This window comes from Pyxicephalus adspersus, chromosome 3 (assembly GCF_032062135.1).
Source record: "Pyxicephalus adspersus chromosome 3, UCB_Pads_2.0, whole genome shotgun sequence".
NCBI classification, from domain to species: domain Eukaryota; kingdom Metazoa; phylum Chordata; class Amphibia; order Anura; family Pyxicephalidae; genus Pyxicephalus; species Pyxicephalus adspersus.
Window position 1 is genome coordinate 137,068,356 of NC_092860.1, and position 14,986 is coordinate 137,083,341.

A 14,986-nucleotide genomic window follows, 5' to 3' on the forward strand; every position below is an offset into this window, starting at 1 on the left:
TCTAGTAGTAGTCACATGCAACTGGACTTGTTCTTATAATGTTGAAGACGACCTTCTAAGCTGCTTCTTCAATAGCTGGAACTGAAAAAGATGCTTGGATAGGCTGCAAAACATTTTCAACATTACAAAAACAAATCCAGTTCAATGTGACTAAGTACTACTGGATAATAATATATTACATTCTAATAAAAGAAATTGAAATTTGGCCTGTGTATATTTTTTTCTGAACATAATCAGGAGATGAAACAAGAACTAATTAAGTAATCAGGGTATGAAAAAAGTACAAATAATATCCAGTATGCCTGAGATTAATATTTCAACCCCAATATGTAACTACGGTCATAATGTCAATGGGTAAAAGAGACATTTCAAAAATATATTAAAAAAGACCCTCCTTGTCTCTTTCAATATGTTGAGTCATAAAGAAAAAAAAAATCAACTTTATGTCTATGTCATTGTAGTTACTCTATGTACAATCCCCAGCAAGTCTTGATCATGCCCAAGGTGTATATATGACACCTTTCAGCCATATGTATTACAGAAGAAATTAATTCATCTGACAGATTTTCTATTAAGCAATGAAGACTGTACACGGTATAAAAAAAGATAAGACACATTCACAAAAATATACATTTATTTTTTCAAGTTTCTAAAGTGCAAGCACAGAAAAATGTCCACATACCATGAAAACATTATTGAATGTCAAAATAGACAATCTAAAAAGCAATGAAGCAGAAAGCCAACAACAATACTGGACACGTAAGTAAAATAATATGCGTTTTACAATTGAAGCTAAAAGTCATTAGAGCTAATGGGCAAGAATAATTAACTGAATTTAATTAAGGGCAAGAATTATTAAATTAATTAATCAATTAAAGGATTTAATACAATTTAAATGATTCCTGAGGGTTAATGAAGCTTTTTGGAAATATAGACCTAATATTTTCAAAAAAAAACAAAAGGGGCTCTCACTACCTTTAAAATTTATTTTTTATATCACAGAAAGAAAAACAAAAAAACAACAGGGTCAGTACTATCAAATGCATCCAAAATGGAAACATTCCCTGTTCAAGAATCAATTAATGTTGGCATCGCTAACAGCTGTCATATGTACAGACATTGGTCAAGCGTGCCAGCAGCGTGGGATCACTTGATTGCAAAACAGATCAGCACCTGCTCCAAGATCAATTTGCCGCTCCAACTGCATCCTTTATTAATAATAAAAAAAACATTCCCCTACCACCACATGCAAAAGCGTGACCTGTGGTCACCACTAGGTTGCAAACGAGGCAGTAATTAGCCACCAGTCTAAACACAGCCATAATGACCAATGCACTCCTCCCCTTTGCTGTTCCTATTGCTGCGTGCAACTATTGGGAGCAATGAAAGGAATCCCTGCATAAGGGCAGGGAAAGTATTCTCAGAAGCCCTTATGATGTGACAGTACTGGCCCATATAAAAATACTGATGTGCTTGTAGGGATTCAAATACAAAATTCTCAGTGATCACACTACAAATTACAACTAATAAAAATATATAGTATGAGAATCAGTTAGAATATATTCCTTGGTTTTTGATGAAGAACTACCTAGAAGTAAACTGATAAAAGGGTTGTTTGGAAAATTGGTAAGGATTCCCTAAGAGCTTACCAAATTACAATACTATTGTTTTGGCAGTGAAGCAAGCCAGTGATTGCCTGATATAAAACTAATCAAAAGGCTAAAAGTTGAATGAATATGAACCAAAATCTATTGCAAGCAGCTCCAAAATACTAATACTTACTTCCTTGGGATAATGTGGCAACATGTAATGATTAGCCTAATAAATAGTTTAAAGTATTTTTACATTATTGTATTAGGTCAAAAGTATTTTGGCACTATTTTAAAGTAGTTTTAAATACTAGTACTTGAATTTGGCTTGCAATTCCCCTGTACAACACTTATGTTAGTAGAGATAGGGGCAGCTCTAGGTGTTTATTAGGTGTGTTGCCGTGCAATTTAGCTGGCAAGGGACATCCTGATAATAGGGACAAAGAAAAGTCAGGCTTCTCCTTCACTATCCAGAGCTGGGGGCAAGTGGTGCCCCAGGGGTAAAGCTGAATGGTGAAATAGGTCAATCTGCCTTTGCTGTCCTCGTGTTTTAATATAAAACAGTTCCTATACGTATTTCAACTCTTTTTTTTTAGCTAATCAGCATAGAATTCAGCATGCATGAACCAGTGCTGTACAGACAACACCCTTCTGCTCTATGGAGAGGGGAGGGGGAGAACGATGAAGCGGCACCCGCTGCGTTCTCTCCCATTCACTTCCATTACGATCATTCGTCGTCTGTGAATCCGCCAGGACGGATCCATGAACGAAGAGCGTTATGCACACGCCAGATTCTCATCCAATATCAGCCCTGAGGCGATATTGGACGTGTGTACATAGCCTAAATTATACCAGATATCTCAGATAGGCTTTTTATTCCATTTAAAATGTTGCTTCTGGTTTACTTTGTTAATCCCTAGGATTTGCAGTTCAGAAATCATTACCTAATAATCCTTATTGAAACAACATTCCTATTGTTTGAAGTGAGGTGAGTCACCACCTATATCATAGAACATTGCATACATACAAAGTTAAGTATAAATAAAGAAAATGATTACTTCAAGTTTTGTAAATAGCCAAGAAACAAAGAATTGCTTGTGGTGAGGAAATTATATAAAGGAATAATACAGAGGTCTAAAAGGGAGAGACAGTCATCACATAGAAGTCCCCAAGGTAAAGCCACTTTTACTACTTGGAGTGAGTTTAGTAAAATTAAACCTCAACTAAAAACTATACATTTGGTATAAACAGCATAATAATTAAAAAAGAACCACTTGCATTCAGTAGCTTGGGGAATTCTATGCTAGACTAGGACATTTCTGCAATCACTTTTCTAACAATAGACTAAAAATAACTAAAAAGGCCTTTTATTCATGTTTATGAGTATTTGTAACAAAATAATTGTAAAATGTAAAAAATATAAAACAGTTGCTTATAAAATGGTAAACTTTAAAAAAAGAACATGAAATTGACCAAAACAACTTTCCTGTTCCTGCACAATATTAATACAGAAACTAATTCCATAAGGAACTAGTTTAAGTTTTCAGTTAAAGTTATGTAAAGCCGAAAGTTATGTTTGTAGTTTCATTTTCAGAGATGCAGGGAAGGATAAATTGAATCAAGACCAGGACTGGATGGTACAATGGACAGCAGCAGACAGCTCTCTGAACGTATCCCCCTAACTCACATGTACATCCATAGCTTGTAAATCCCTCCATTTTCAGAGTAAATATTCCAGATAATTGTGGAACATGCCTCCTAAAGCCCCATACAGACTTCTGATAGATATGAGAGAATTGTCACTGGAAAAAATCCATCATGATCAAATACATGAACAAGCTCTGTACACACTACATCCTTCTGTTCAATAGAGAGGGGGGAAATGAGGACAAGCAAATGTCACCGTTCTGTGCTCTCCTCCATAGGGGCATTCTTGACTGATCATTCATTAATCCACTGTGGTGGACTGATGAACAATAAATGGGGACTGTTGTGCACGTCAAATTTTTGTCCGGGACGATCATGACTGTTTTTATCAGGCAGCTATTATCTGACGTGTGTACACAACCAAGGCTATGTACATATGTGCAATCATGGGCATTGGAAAGGATCTTTAACAATCCTTTCCAACAACTAATGACTACACGATGCATGAAAGAGTGCTGTACATACAGCACCATTCTGCTCTATGGAAAGGGGCGGGGGAGAACGACGGAGTGGCATTCTGCTGTGCTCTCTCCCCCTTCACTTTTATGTTGATCGTTCGTCATCCATGGATCCACCAGGACAGTCATTCAGACGATGAACGACGAGCGCTGTACAGACACAAGATTCTGGTCTGATATCGGCCTTGAGCCAATTATCAGACAAGAACAATTGCACGTGTGTACCTAGCCTATGGAGCCCAATGCAAACAAAAGGAGAATTAACCATATACTACCCAGGAAGGGGGCCGGTACAGAGGGCTCGCTAATGCTGCCAATTGCAATAGAATTACTAGCAAAAAAGTAAAAATTTCAGGGATGGGACTTCACAAAGACAAAGTAAAGACGTGAAGATTATATTACTTCAGAGGAAATATTCAAATACGTTTTATTTAAAAAAGCTATTAGGAATTCAGGTAAACAGAAAAGATTCAATCAGGTTTTTTTTCCTGTTTGTGTCCATTTGTGTTATTTACCTTTAGTTTCTTGGCAATACTTCCTGAGACTCAATAGGACGTAAGAGGAAACCTCTTCAAAGCCAGACAGTTGTTGCTGGAACAAGGTTACCCATTGGAATATTTCCCCTCACTTCCTTCCTCTGTGACAATTTAAAAATGTTGAATCCTCCTTTGACAGTATTCATCAACAATAGGTTTTAGTGTGTCAAAAAATGAAAGATTTCATATATATATATATATATATATATATATATATATATATATATATATATATATATATATATATATATATATAGGGTGGTTTGGTGACATGGTCCATATCCTCCAGTTTTACCCTGCATCTTATCAAGTCATTTGTATCTACAGGAATAAATATTTAAAATAAAGTCTGCAGGTTTCCTGGAAGATAATTTACAGTTTCTTGTTGGGTTCTTCTTTTTTTCGGTAGAACTGCTGGTGGTAAATTAAGAAAGATGCATAATTATATATATATGTATGTATATATATATATATGCACACATCATGACCTCTTTATGATTGCTTTGCCTGATTGAAAGAAGAAAACAAAGTATGTTGAAACTGAAATGGCAGAGTTAAATATAAAAAATAATGAATAATTGCATGCTGAAGTTTATTATTCTGCTTTCCCAATGTTTACTTCACAAACATCTGCTAATCTTAAATTCAGTGGATTTACAAAGCAGTTCAGTGTTATATGGTACTGAAGGGATGTACCCATCGTGCTAATGATGTGTGTGGGAGAGCACAGACAATACAAAAAAAGTGAAGCTTGTGATTTATTGTGCTTTCAGAAATGGAAGAAGAGGATCGGTAAGTCAAGAAAACCTGAAACTCTGTAATCTTCCATCTCTTCTACTAGAATCTGAAACTCAATCTTTCACCCCCACTAGTACATGAACTCCATAATCATATTTCTCTTAACAAAAACCTGAAATGCTATAATCTTCCTTCTATCCACCAGAACCACCATTTTTTCATTACCATCTACTACAACCTAAAATACGTTATTCTTCCTTCCCAATCTACTAGAATCTGAAACTCCATAGTCTTCTTTCCAGTCCTCTAGAACCTGAAATTCCATATTCTTTTACATCTACTAGAACCTGAAACTCTATAATCTTCACTCCCATCTACTAGAACCTTAAATTCCACAATCTTCCTTTGAGACCCAAAACTCCATAATCTGCCTTTTTGTTCACCAGAACCTCAAACTCTATAATCTTCCTTCTTGTCTACTAGAGTCTGAAACTCTATAATTATCCTTCTAGTCTAATGGAAACACAACCGTAACTTACCTCCACCTTTGGAAAGCTAGAACCTAAAACTCTATAATTTTCCATCCATGTCAAGCTACCTAACTCTATATTGTTTCATCCATTAGGTTAAACCTGAGACTCCACAACCATCCTTTTACTCCACTAGAACCGGGAAAAGTCTGGGTACTATTTATAACCTTGTGTTGTATCATTGAAAATGTATTGACACACTTACTTTTATTGTTTATAGGAGTTTTTAGGATATCAGCCTGCAATAAAAAAAAAAAAACATAATTAAACATCAAAAAGCGTAAAACCCATATAAAAGTAGAACATGGTCCATTTCAGCAACTCTCCATGTGGGATAGAGTAGGGAATGGTTAAAGTCCATAGTCCAATGGTGTCCCACAGGGACGATTTCCTTTCACTTGCTGGTACAGAGACACAGAAAGACAGTAAATCTCTCCAAAGGTACAAAATGTTATCTCTCACTTTATGTCCCAATATTAGTAACCATCAGAATTAATTAAGAAGGTAATTTTCCCACGCATGGGCAAAAATAAAACTTTTTATTGCATAGTGCAGATCATCGATCATATTTAATTCTTTATCTCTTCTCAAACTGTGTTTGTCTGCCCCATACTTGCACTGTATTTTCATTAAAGTGTGCTATAGACAAATTAGTATTTGATATTTGGAAAGTAAACTAGGGACTTGCCAGAGATGGGTCAATTTGACACATTTAAGTCAGCTTGAACATTACAACATTTGTGAGCCATGAATACCTGATTTTATGCAAATGTTTGTTATTATTATGTGAGGGTGTATTACAGTGTACAGAGGACAATCAATACTGTAAAAACACTAACTCATTGTGTAAGTGGCCAGTAGCTGAAAGGCAGTTCACCAACAACTGGTCTCTCACAGGGGCCCCTTGATGGCCACACTTGATTTTTTTCTTTGGTTCACATGTTTTTTATATTTTTTTTTTTTAGGTCAGCTAACATGAAATTACATTGGGTCTAATTTATTAAAACTCTCCAAGGCTGGAGAAGATAGACTTTTGTACTTGAGTCTAGTTATGCTTTCAGTGTAATTTATGCACAGCACCCACTCATCTTGCAGTGCTGCTTTCAGAGTTGCCTAATAAAGCTGTCCTGATTTTACATTTTAGAATTTTGGCAAAGAATATGAGTTTTGCTCACACATACTATGAAGAGATCTTTGTAAGCGTGAGCTTTGTTTACAGTTGTCCTTTGTAGTGACATAACTTGCTGCAGCATAATTTACAAAAATTGCCCTAATGTCCTATTTTTTGGGAAGTAAATAATGCGGCTTTGCACTGGAATAAAGGGTTTGTAATAAACAAAAACATCATACCTGAATTATTTTTTCCATTGTAATCCCAGAACAGCGAATGGTTCTTTTCCAGCTTTTGGCAGCCAATCTTCCTCCATATTTTTCAAAATTGATTACGGTAAACATCTGCTTGTCACATTTGATGCAAAAGTCATGACTAGGGTCTACATATTGGAAAGTAGCAGGAGACAAATAAAGATGACTTGCACCTATTTCTTATTGAAGTGGCTGTGGCTGCAGTACTTTCAAATCCACTGACTTGGAATGGGTATGCAGAAAACCAAGTTAGATTGTTCTATCTTCATACGTGCACTTGAGTAAAGTATTTGTGAACCCACTCCCTGTATTGTTGACTAAATTCAGATATTACTATTGTTGATTTTCATGGAAATTACTTTTTTTTAATACATTTTTTAATCTTATTCACCTGACCACACAGCATCTGTAATGTTTCACTTTCCCCTTACGGTAGCCATGCCCAGCTACTAGGCAGGCATTTCAATAAAAGGTGCACTTGGAGTGGTCAAAAAATACAAGTCAACCTAGGGAACTAGAAGGATGACCAGACAGTTTAGAAAAAAAAAAAAACACAAACATAATCAAATGGGCAACAACAAGTTTTGGGTTCACTTTAGCCAGGGGGCAGAAATTTAGCAAAAATTTGGTCTGGAAATTTAGAAAAAATTGGAAATCAATGAGAAAGAGGGCTACACTCCTCTCTAAAAGTTATCTTAGTTTTAAAGCCAGACCCAATTAGTCAAATATAAAATTAAAAAAAATATGCAAAACGGGGCTCGCAGACTTCAGAGATAATAATCGGTGCTATGTTGGGTAGCTTTCAGTAGGCACATCAGATAAAAGGGTACTTTTTTACTATGGATTTTTTTATTTTTTTAGAGAAAGTGGTCATAGCCTCCAGTGTCTAAATGTTCTGGCTTTCTGGGTATATTACCTTGCACCTTCTACAAAAGTTTCTTTTCCTGAAAAAGCATCCTTCCCTTTCTTTGTCTTTTCTGTTGTTATAACACTAGTCATTATAAAGAGATCTCCTACCGATTATTATCCCTCTGGACCTGCAGGTCTTTGGAAACAACAGATTTTCTCATTTTGTTCAATGATAATAAATACAATAAATTCTTCTGATGGGTTCAGGGTGTCTCTTTCTTATAGAAATATTATCAGAACAATTTATAGTTTTAGCAAAAAATAAAACCAGTAAGTGGGGTTAATTAAACCAGTAATAAATGTGATCATGGAGTCTATTTAAAAAACAGAATTATGTCTCAATTGCAGGTATGCAAAGTCTATACTTCTATTCATAAATAAAGAATAAAAGGTACCTTGATTTAGCAAAGCAGTATGCTTTAAAAATGTGCTTAGAGCTTTGATTGCTGCAGAACCTTTAAACTATGAACCAAGTCCAAATAATTTTCATGAATAAGGAAAATGTGCTGGGAGGAGAAGAACCTGTAACATTACCAATGTTTTTGAGCATTTGCAAAATGCACAAATTCAAGTTTATGGAGTCGCCAGGAGGAACAAACCACGCTAAAAAAGCAACTGGCAACAATTCCGCCTCCTATTGCCTGTCAAATAAAGGATCATGAATGGACTCATTTGGTTCACTGTTCATCAATCAATTTTTGCAAACAGCTTTGAGTGGCAAAACTGCTAGTCTGGACCCATCCTCACTGCTAAATTCAAGGATAAGTGTGGAGAAAACAATGTGCTTTCCAACCAACATATAGATATCCCTTCTCTCCTAAATAGGCCCCTATGAAAAGGAATATTTAAGGTTCAGTATCTCACGCCAAGGAATACACATAACTAAAAAATGTACCTCCTTTCCAGTATTTTTTCATGAAGATCCCCTTCTTGTTACCACATCTAACAATAAATTCATCATTGAAAAGTTGTTTGGGAAACTCCAACTTGACTGCAACATTGACAGCCTCTGAATAAAAGTAAAACAGAAAATAATTATAGCTATTTTTATTGTTCAGTCTGTCTCCTATTCTAAAGTTCTACTGAACTACATCTATACAAACTACATTCTGTCCTGTTTATACAGTTTATAAAACAGTCATTTTCAGCTGTTTCTAGTGGACCTTAATTATTCCGGTACATTCTTCCTTTTGGTCTCACCTACTTTGGCCAAGACCTCAATTTTTAGTGCAAAGAATTTTGATGTTGGCCTTAATAATTCAGTAACAGAGGTGTTGTGGAACAGAAAAAAAGCTTAGCTCAACAGCACAGGATGCTGCTTGTTCCGTTATTTTCTTTGCAGGAGTATCTCTTGGAGGTACTATGTTGTTATTTTGGAGATAGGTGATGATACAATATTGAATTTATACTTTTTTTCTCCTCCTAGACATTCCACCCACCATGCATACATACACCCAGTGGTTGGAAAGCTATAGGGATAAGGTGGTCTTTGGGAATAGGAGTGTCAATGCAAACTAGTGGCACTGTAGGATTCTTGATGGCACATATTATTGCAGGAGACTGGGCACAGAGTTCATAGGTTAACCTATAACCCTCTGTACACTGTGGGATCCAAGGGACTTAGTGACCAAACAACAATGGCACACTGGGAATATGCCTGATCAAAGGTTACCATGCTGCTTGTTTAAGGGGGGGTATGGGGACACCTTTAGTAATTATTGCACAGTAGGCAGTAAAAAAATTGCTCAATACGTTGAGGGGAAGTACCAATGATGAGTGCTAAAATGCAGCAAGAAAATTGGACACTGCAGAGGATGCAGAAGTTACTGCTGAAGTCAAAAACTGAAAATTGTTGTCATATGGTACTTGTGGGGTTTAAAGGTCAAGGATGGGCAGAGGAGCTGAAATGACTGGTCAGTGTTTGCTATTTCCTTTAAGCTACAAGCTTAAGTTCCTTTAACGTTAAGTTCCCAAGAAACTTGGGAAATGAAAAGAAGCAGCAATATAATAAATTTGAAAGGAAAAGTCAAGGTCTGCATATAACTTCAGCAGGGTCTACTGACCATTTTTATCCACGCATTTTTCCTTCACATGTTCATTTTAAATTGCCCATATTTGTGATAGGTATTCAAAATTTCTTGCTATGGGACAAAATCTTTTGCTGAAATTTACACAGGTTACCCTGTAGGAGTGCATGGCGCTGCAATACATCACTGCATAGCTAATAACAAAGCTGTAAATGTTCTCCTTATATTTTTTTTCTGTAGTTCATACTTTTTTTATACTAGAACATTCAGCACAGTAAGGGTTTGCTGAAACAAATACATTAACGCAACTCATGGGAAAACACAGCTCATACATTGGTGTGTTGGGTTGCCATTCATTAATGAAAGCTCAAATGCACTTTACCACTGCAGCGCAACCTGTGGCAAAAAAAAATCACAGCATGCACTAAATTTGCATTCCATATGCTACATATGGCAACCATATTTAAATGAATTGGCTGCTGAACAAAGTGCATTGATATGCATGGCATTTAGGTTTACAGAGCATTCTGTTATATTGGGAATGAGCCCACTTGCACGCCTTATCTCTCTACTTATATTCTAATCTCTCTTTTTTTTATAAAAGACCAATAGGTTTTCTGAATGTTGTGAACAAACCTTTGATCCATTTTTGTTTGATTGAGAGATTCTTTATGTCACCTTTAGGGATGTGGACTTGGAATTCTTTGTGTGGCCTTTTTCCCATATTCACTTGGAGTGAAGACCGCGCACCTTTTGTTATGGGAGATAAAGCAGCATTGGTTGATAAGTTGTAAATATAACTATACGTATATGTAATAATTAATATGTAAATATAAGTGTAAGTATAGGAAAAAAGTATGTAAAAAAGACTACATTGGGTAAAAGAAGTATGTTTTAAATGCATCTTCCTGGCTGGCGTAATAGGTCAGAGCCAGGCTAGTCTTGGATTTTCACTTTCTGGGAAAAAGAGAAGGTAAGGCATGCTTGGAGTAATATTTTAAAACACAATAATGTCGATTAGATATGTCCTATACCGGGTGTAATTACAATGTATTGTATTTGTAATTTTACAAACCTTTATGTCTTATTCTGCCACTAGTAAATTCCTGATCACTTTCCAGCAGATCAGCGTAATTCCGAGGCTTCAGCTTGCATTTTCTGGTTGGCTGTATTGTAATGTCCTTCATATCTGTGGAATTCAGAGGTTGAATGGTAGTGTCCTTCAAATCTGTGGAAGGCAGAGGCTGTATCGTAATGTCCTTAATATCTGTGGAACTTAAAGGTTGCATGGTATTGACCTTCGAATCTGTGGAAGGCAAAGACTGTAACGTATGGTCCTTTGTATCTGTGCAAGGTAGAGGCTGTATTGTAATTTCGTTTGTAACTGTGGACCACAGAGGTGGTAACGTAGTGTTCATTGTATCTGTGGATGCCAGAGGTTGTATCCTAGTGTCCCTTGCATCTGCGGACGGGGTAGGTTGTATCCTAGTGTCCTTTGGATCCGTGGACGGCGTAGGTTGTATCCTAGTGTCCTTTCTATCCGTGGACGGCGTAGGTTGTATCCTACTGTCCTTTCTATCCGTGGACGGCGTAGGTTGTATCCTACTGTCCTTTCTATGGCATAGGTTGTATCCTAGTGTCCCTTGTATCTGTGGATGGCATAGGTTGTAACGTAGGGTTCCGTGTATCTGTGGATCGCAGAATGCCGCATGTTATTATAATTCTTAGTTGTGGATATGTAAGAAATCATTTTACCACATAAGGTAATTCTACTAAGGAAGATTCTATGGGTCTGATTTTTTCAAGCACTCCAGTACTGGAGAAGATGGACTATCATGGGAGAACCTAGGTGATCCAGCAATCACTTGTTCTGGACCTTCAATTTTCACCTGCAGTGCATGGTTGGAAGCTGTCAGATTTAATATCATATAAATATGACCCCACTCTAGACTATTGATTCATTCAGGTCTATGAGCAGCACCAGGGAATACAGTATTTAAACAATTGAGGGGGGAATTATCATCAAAGGGAGCTGAGCACATGTGTGAATTGAAGATTCAATTCACACATGTGCTGCAGCCAGACTCATCCATCCTTCCCTCCGCTCCTCCTCCGCTACATCTCTTTGTAGTTCTCTCCATTGGCTTCCTTTTCACCTTATAATCAAATTTAAGCTCCTGTGCTTTGCCTTCAAATCCCTACACAGTTATTGTCCCACTTACATCTCTGACATGGTTAAAAAATACTCCCCTTGCCGCTCTCTCCGCTCCTCCAATGACCTACTACTGACTTCCTCACTCATAACCTCATCACATGCACGAATACAAGACTTTTCTAGAGCTGCTCCAACTCTCTGGAATGGTCTTCCTCGTCCTATTCGGCTTGCTCCTACTTTCTGCTCATTTAAAAGAGCACTCAAAACCCATTTTTTCAAACTTGCCTACCCGGCTTCTTCTGTCATTTGAAACCATCACTACTTCCCACACTACATATCTCACATCCTTTGTGTGTGAAATTCCCCCACCTACTAGATTGTAAGCTCTTCGGGGCAGGGTCCTCTCCTCCTGTATCACTGTCTGTATTAGTCTGTCATTTGCAATCCCTATTTAATGTACAGCGCTGCGTAATATGTTGGCGCTATATAAATCCTGTTTAATAATAATAATAATAATAAGATTAGATAAGAGATCTGGGGGAGGAGGGGGGGCTAGGTTAGTTTATTTTTTTCTTTTGAAAGCTCAGTAGTACTTTAGTTAGACCTGGTATGAGCTAGCACTGCCAATCTCCATATCGTAAGGAAATAATAAAGTTTTTATATGATACTAAGAGATTTAACGATCTATGAGTATTCTCATTTGCAGCACTGACCATTTACGGCCAAGAGGATGATTGTCAACAAGTGGTTTCTCAGTATCAGACTGAACTTTCAGTGTAGCTGTGGCTTAGCCTTTCAGGTTTGGTTAGCTTTAAATACCCCTCAGTCCTCCTAGGCATATATTCCCACTCCATTCAACTCTGAGAGCAACAATTTTGAGTCACCTATAGATTACACATACCCACTGGGTTACTAATGACTGAATGGAGCTAATTTTATACTGCAAGGAAAGTCTACAATGAAACTAACACAGAAAATGAAACTATATTTTAAGAAAAAAATGCTCATTATTGTAGAAGGAACATGTGACCCTTGTACAATTATTATTACACAGTATTTATATAGCGCTAACATATTAAGAAACGATTTGCAAAGTCCATAGTCATGTCACTAACTGTCCCTCATGAAGCTCACAATCTAATGTCCCTTCCATAGCCATATGTCTTTAAGTCTAAGGTCAATTTTTTGGGGGGAAGCCAAATAACCTAGTTGCATGTTTTTGGAATGTGGAAGGAAACTGTAGTACCCGGAGGAAACCCACGCAAACACAGGAAGAACCTGCAAACTCCATGCAGATAGTGTGCTGCCCGTGATTCGACCCTAACGCTGCAAAAGGCAGAGTGCTAACCACTGAGCCACCGTGCTGCCTATACAATAAAACAAACTTATTGTCCTGTTTGCAATCTGTTGTTGAATGTACAAAGAGCTGTGAATGCGCAGTGTGCCGCCCTGGCATACATGGGATTAAGTGAACTCTCACCCATATACCTGGGCGTTATAATATTTTAGCCTGGTCAGGTAGGGGAGATGGCCAAGGACCCAAACCCAAAAGAAAACTAGGTAAAGATAGTACAAACAATAAAGCCAGGAGAAGTAATTGTTAATTCCCACTTTAAAAGCAGAATTCAAGATCAAACATAGAACCCATTCCTGAACCTGAACCCAGAGGAAGATCAGGTGAAGATGTCGGCGCTGGCAATGAAGCATGGAAAGATAAGTCGACTTCCACTTTAAAAAGCAGAATTTAGAAACATTTGATAAAAACCAACAACCCATTCCTGTCTGCACTCTCCTTTCCTTCTTACTTTTTAAAAATTCACCATATATATCAGGTAGATTTTAGGTCCAGTCATGTAACATCTCCCCCTGATCTTATAAATAAAAATCTAATTAAAAGCTACTGAAATGTTCAGCTTTAAACAGCAGCACATATGTTGCAAATGTGCCTTGCATGATCATAAAAAAATACCTGGAATAGGGAAGGACATATCCAATTTAAGTGCCCGATTTAATCCTGTAAGATAAAACAGAAACCTTAGTTAAAGTTACACTGAAGTCATGCATAAACTTAGGATCCATACCCTCTTATTTAGGTGGTTTAATTATAATGTTGTCATTTATCTTGACTTTATTTACTACAGTCTGCCAACTAATAATAAAAATTTCTGCACATCTACCCCTCCCTACCAATAACTGAGCCGTTATACCAGCCAGATATAAGTGGATATTATAAGCTACAATCTCAATACGTTGTGATGTAATAGTTCCAAACAATGGAATCCACTGCAACAAGCAGAGTCAGAACTGCTTAGTCTACATGTGCTAAAGGTGACACACATTAGTATGATTTTCTAGACTTCTATACAAGAGAAGTTTTCCATAAACCAAGGAGTTGATTGGGGTTTTTCAGTCTGGTCTGTGGAAACATTCTTTTGCATGAAACTGATCCAGTGGGGAGGAAGGCAATGTCCTTTCTCGTTCAGCATAGTCCACAACCCAGTACCAATCTGTACCCCAGTGGTTGGAGACTCCTGGATTAGGCCATATATTTGGTCCATAGCTCTCCCACCTCTGTAGTTGTATGCCTGATACCCAGCAATGTCTTTAAATGACTTACTTGATAGGATGATCTTGAGATCAGGGAAGCGCCTGAGGTAGAATCCTTGAAATACATAAACATAGAATGCTTCCATGTCATTTCTCTCCTCAATCCAGCTCAGAGCATCACACAACACATCCTTAGCACGTCTCTTGTCAGCCTGGAGCTTCTGTTAAAGGAAAAGACCATGTAAAGAATTCAAGAGAAATCAATTCCAATGCTTCCAACATTTGGACATTTGTGTTTTCAGATTCATACACAAATTTTATTAACTAGTGAGATGTTTTTACTAATATCAGCATCTCATTAACCTCAGTAGCGGTAACCCCGAGTGTGACTCGGGGTAGAAACAAGTTGCTGAAAGCGGTAACCC

At 37.2% G+C, this 14,986-nt stretch overlaps 1 protein-coding gene and 1 long non-coding RNA gene across 4 annotated transcripts; both read right to left on the bottom strand.

Moving 5' to 3' along the window:
* Nucleotides 1-616: 616 nt before the first annotated feature.
* On the bottom strand, nucleotides 617-11,472 carry LOC140327210 (uncharacterized). 3 transcript variants are annotated; one of them, XM_072406483.1, is made up of 6 exons: nucleotides 10,935-11,472; nucleotides 10,496-10,609; nucleotides 8,728-8,841; nucleotides 6,909-7,051; nucleotides 5,764-5,797; nucleotides 617-4,797 (listed from the first exon to the last, which is right to left on the bottom strand). In XM_072406483.1, exons 1-6 carry the CDS (start codon nucleotides 11,275-11,277, stop codon nucleotides 4,772-4,774), a joined length of 774 nt encoding a protein of 257 aa, XP_072262584.1. In that variant the 5' UTR covers nucleotides 11,278-11,472; the 3' UTR covers nucleotides 617-4,771. The 3 variants fall into 3 exon arrangements, with proteins under 3 accessions (XP_072262584.1, XP_072262585.1, XP_072262583.1); XM_072406482.1 differs by lacking the exon at nucleotides 617-4,797 and having other exon boundaries at nucleotides 4,807-5,797; XM_072406484.1 differs by lacking the exons at nucleotides 617-4,797; nucleotides 10,496-10,609 and having other exon boundaries at nucleotides 4,805-5,797.
* A 3-nt stretch (nucleotides 11,473-11,475) lies between these two features.
* On the bottom strand, nucleotides 11,476-14,885 carry LOC140327211 (uncharacterized). Its single transcript, XR_011920000.1, has 3 exons — nucleotides 14,632-14,885; nucleotides 13,984-14,028; nucleotides 11,476-11,547 (listed from the first exon to the last, which is right to left on the bottom strand). It is a non-coding gene; the product is annotated as an uncharacterized lncRNA (long non-coding RNA).
* Nucleotides 14,886-14,986: the final 101 nt, after the last annotated feature.

Bases quoted from the DNA above. Each gene is read 5' to 3' on its own strand.
- LOC140327210 (XM_072406482.1), bottom strand. From the start codon at position 11,277: ATGAACACTACGTTACCACCTCTGTGGTCCACAGTTACAAACGAAATT. The intron at 10,610-10,934 runs GTTTGTAAAATT...CCATAACAAAAG, and splicing joins TGGCAGAATAAGACATAAAG to GTGCGCGGTCTTCACTCCAA. The intron at 5,798-6,908 runs GTATGATGTTTT...TTTTTATTGCAG, and splicing joins CAATGGAAAAAATAATTCAG to GCTGATATCCTAAAAACTCC.